The sequence below is a fragment of the Pundamilia nyererei genome, unplaced genomic scaffold, assembly GCF_000239375.1.
Source record: "Pundamilia nyererei isolate P.nyererei 1_Seehausen unplaced genomic scaffold, PunNye1.0 scaffold00352, whole genome shotgun sequence".
Lineage (NCBI taxonomy): Eukaryota > Metazoa > Chordata > Actinopteri > Cichliformes > Cichlidae > Pundamilia > Pundamilia nyererei.
The window spans coordinates 69,265-71,720 of NW_005187753.1; the positions used below are offsets into that span (position 1 = coordinate 69,265).

Below are 2,456 nucleotides of genomic sequence, written 5' to 3' on the forward strand. Positions count from 1 at the left end.
GCTCAACATTTGGCAATAAAACCCTTTCTGATTCTGATTCTGATTCTGTAAAAAGCATGATGGTGTATTAAGTATTCCAAAGTATTCAGAATACGTTACTCTCATTGAGTAACGTAACGGAATACATTACAAAATACATTTTGGGACATGTATTCTGTAATCTGTAGTGGAATACATTTTAAAAGTAACCTTCCCAACACTGACCTTAGGTTGCACATACTAGTTTTAGAAATTACATTTCTCAGAAGGGTGGCTGTTCCTTAGAGATAGGATGAAGAGTTCAGTCATTGGAGAGGGGCTCAGAATAAAGCTGCTACTCCTCCACATTGAAAGGAGCCAGTTGAGGTGGTTTGAGCACCTGACGAGGATGCCTCCTGGGCGCTTCTGGTGTGAGTTCTTTCGAACCACCAGAAGGAGGCCGGCCCTGGGGCAGACCAAGGAGACTCTGGAGAGATTTATCTTTACTTGTGTTGCTTGGAAATGTGATGCCCCATACAAACAAAAGAAAATGGATGGACTTTAAAACCTCTTGACCAAAATTTAAAAGCTGAAATGTGTGAGAAGTGGACAACAAGCTGAAAATGGCAATCCACAGATATAATAAAAAATACATGGAAGAATTTAAGCTTGGTGACATCTGACGAGTAACCACCCTCATTTGCATATTATTGTTACTTTTTTTCCCTGTTTCCTTCTTTTTTTAGTACAGTAATGACACACACACACACACACACACACACCTACACACACACACACGTGCGTACTACTATACTTGTATTGAATTGTACAGTGTCTCTTTTACCCTGAGAAATGAGTCAAGGGATCCATTCTCCATGAATTCAGTGATGATCATTACAGGGCTGCTCTTGGTAACCACTCCCTCCAGATGGATGATGTTGGGATGATCAAACTGACCCATGATAGATGCTTCACTCAAAAAGTCCCTCCTCTGGCGTTCAGTGTACCCTGCCTTTAAAGTCTTGATGGCCACCAATATCTCCCTTTTCCCAGGCTGTCGGAGGTTTCCACTGCACACTTCTCCAAACTCTCCTATCAGGTTTACAGTAGGTAAATGACATGTAATGTATTATAATATATTCATTTTGTATCATCTTCTGTAACTATCAAAGTTTTTGTAAACTGCTGTAATCTAGGCAGACATGATAGAGAACAATTAGGCAGAAAAGCTATGTTTAAGTTGATTTTAGTTCCAAGCACTGTCGACAGTACAGTGACTTCTTAATCTAACCTTTGATAAAGAAACCTTTAATATTACCTTCTTTGAATAGACAATTAATATAATAATAAAGGTCAAGACAGTCACATTCTGACGTACTAAGTATCATAAACCTCACCAATCACTGCCTGTCTTTACTTACACCTAATATCGTTTCCTTTCTAAGGCATCTCTTTGTTTTACCTGCTCCAATCACTTGTTCAATCTTTACACAGGAAATGTCAATTTCCTTAGCAAACTCTCTAACCGCTTCATTGGGATCTTCATATGTGAAGGGGTCAATGTAGATCTTCATTCCCGGTGACACTTCAACAGAAAAATAGAAGAAACAGCAACAGATATATATGCAAAAACTGAATCGTGAAGACACAGGGAAACTTGATTTCTTTCTGTCATTTTTTGCCACATCCAATCTTGAAAAAACATTAATTTCATAAAATACAGCACTAATGGCTATCAGACTTAATGTCAACAACTTTCAGAAAAAGGTACATACTGTGACCACTGGTGTAATGTTGGAGTTTGTCTGTATATTCAGATTCTGGTCTGTCAGAATTTCTTTTGCTGGAAACAAATACAAAAAAGTCTGCATGTAGATCCATCAACTCGAAAACAAAAACTAAATCTACTAATAACATAAACTATTAAACAAAACAGAGCACAGGCTATACTATACTATATGGTGTACAATAAAGACTGATGCATGACAAAGACAACACAAAATATATGTTTACTAAGTATATAATCATGACCTGACATAGTCAAGTCTTGACTTTGAACTACTCCAGAAAAACAAACAAACCGTGTGTTTCTACCCTATTTAAAACTGTCCACTACAAAGAAGCCCATAATTGGCTTTCAATTAAATATGTCTGTGAAGGTTCTTAGTCAACCAGGTCATTGTAGTCTAAGGAGCTGGAAAGAAAATCCTGGGCCTTCTGAACCCAGGAAATCCTCAGAAAATCACATGATAGGGTGGGACTAGGTTTCACAATGAGTTCACCCGAAACCTTGGCTAATAGTTGGGTTGCGGTCACGTGGTTCTGATGACGTGCGGCGGCAGCGCGATTTTTGAGTGGAGGGCGGAAGTAAACATGGAGGACACTGTGGAGAGTCAGGAGAGCAGCTATTGTGCAACTTTAGACCCCGTTTCTCGGGAGAGATATAAACAGATAGTTAAAAAATATATCGGACGTGATCCGTATTCTTTGAAAATGTC

At 38.7% G+C, this 2,456-nt stretch overlaps 1 protein-coding gene across 2 annotated transcripts in view; it reads right to left on the bottom strand.

Moving 5' to 3' along the window:
- The window catches only part of LOC102201399 (ephrin type-B receptor 2-like), a 102,772-nt gene that overhangs the window by 25,978 nt on the left and 74,338 nt on the right, over positions 1-2,456 (bottom strand). For both annotated transcript variants that reach the window (XM_013915718.1, XM_005752297.2), the window contains 3 exons: positions 1,734-1,801; positions 1,421-1,543; positions 803-1,050 (listed from right to left, as the gene is read on the bottom strand). In XM_013915718.1, the coding sequence (XP_013771172.1) occupies positions 803-1,050; positions 1,421-1,543; positions 1,734-1,801 (439 nt within the window). The remainder of the gene's footprint in view (positions 1-802; positions 1,051-1,420; positions 1,544-1,733; positions 1,802-2,456) is intronic.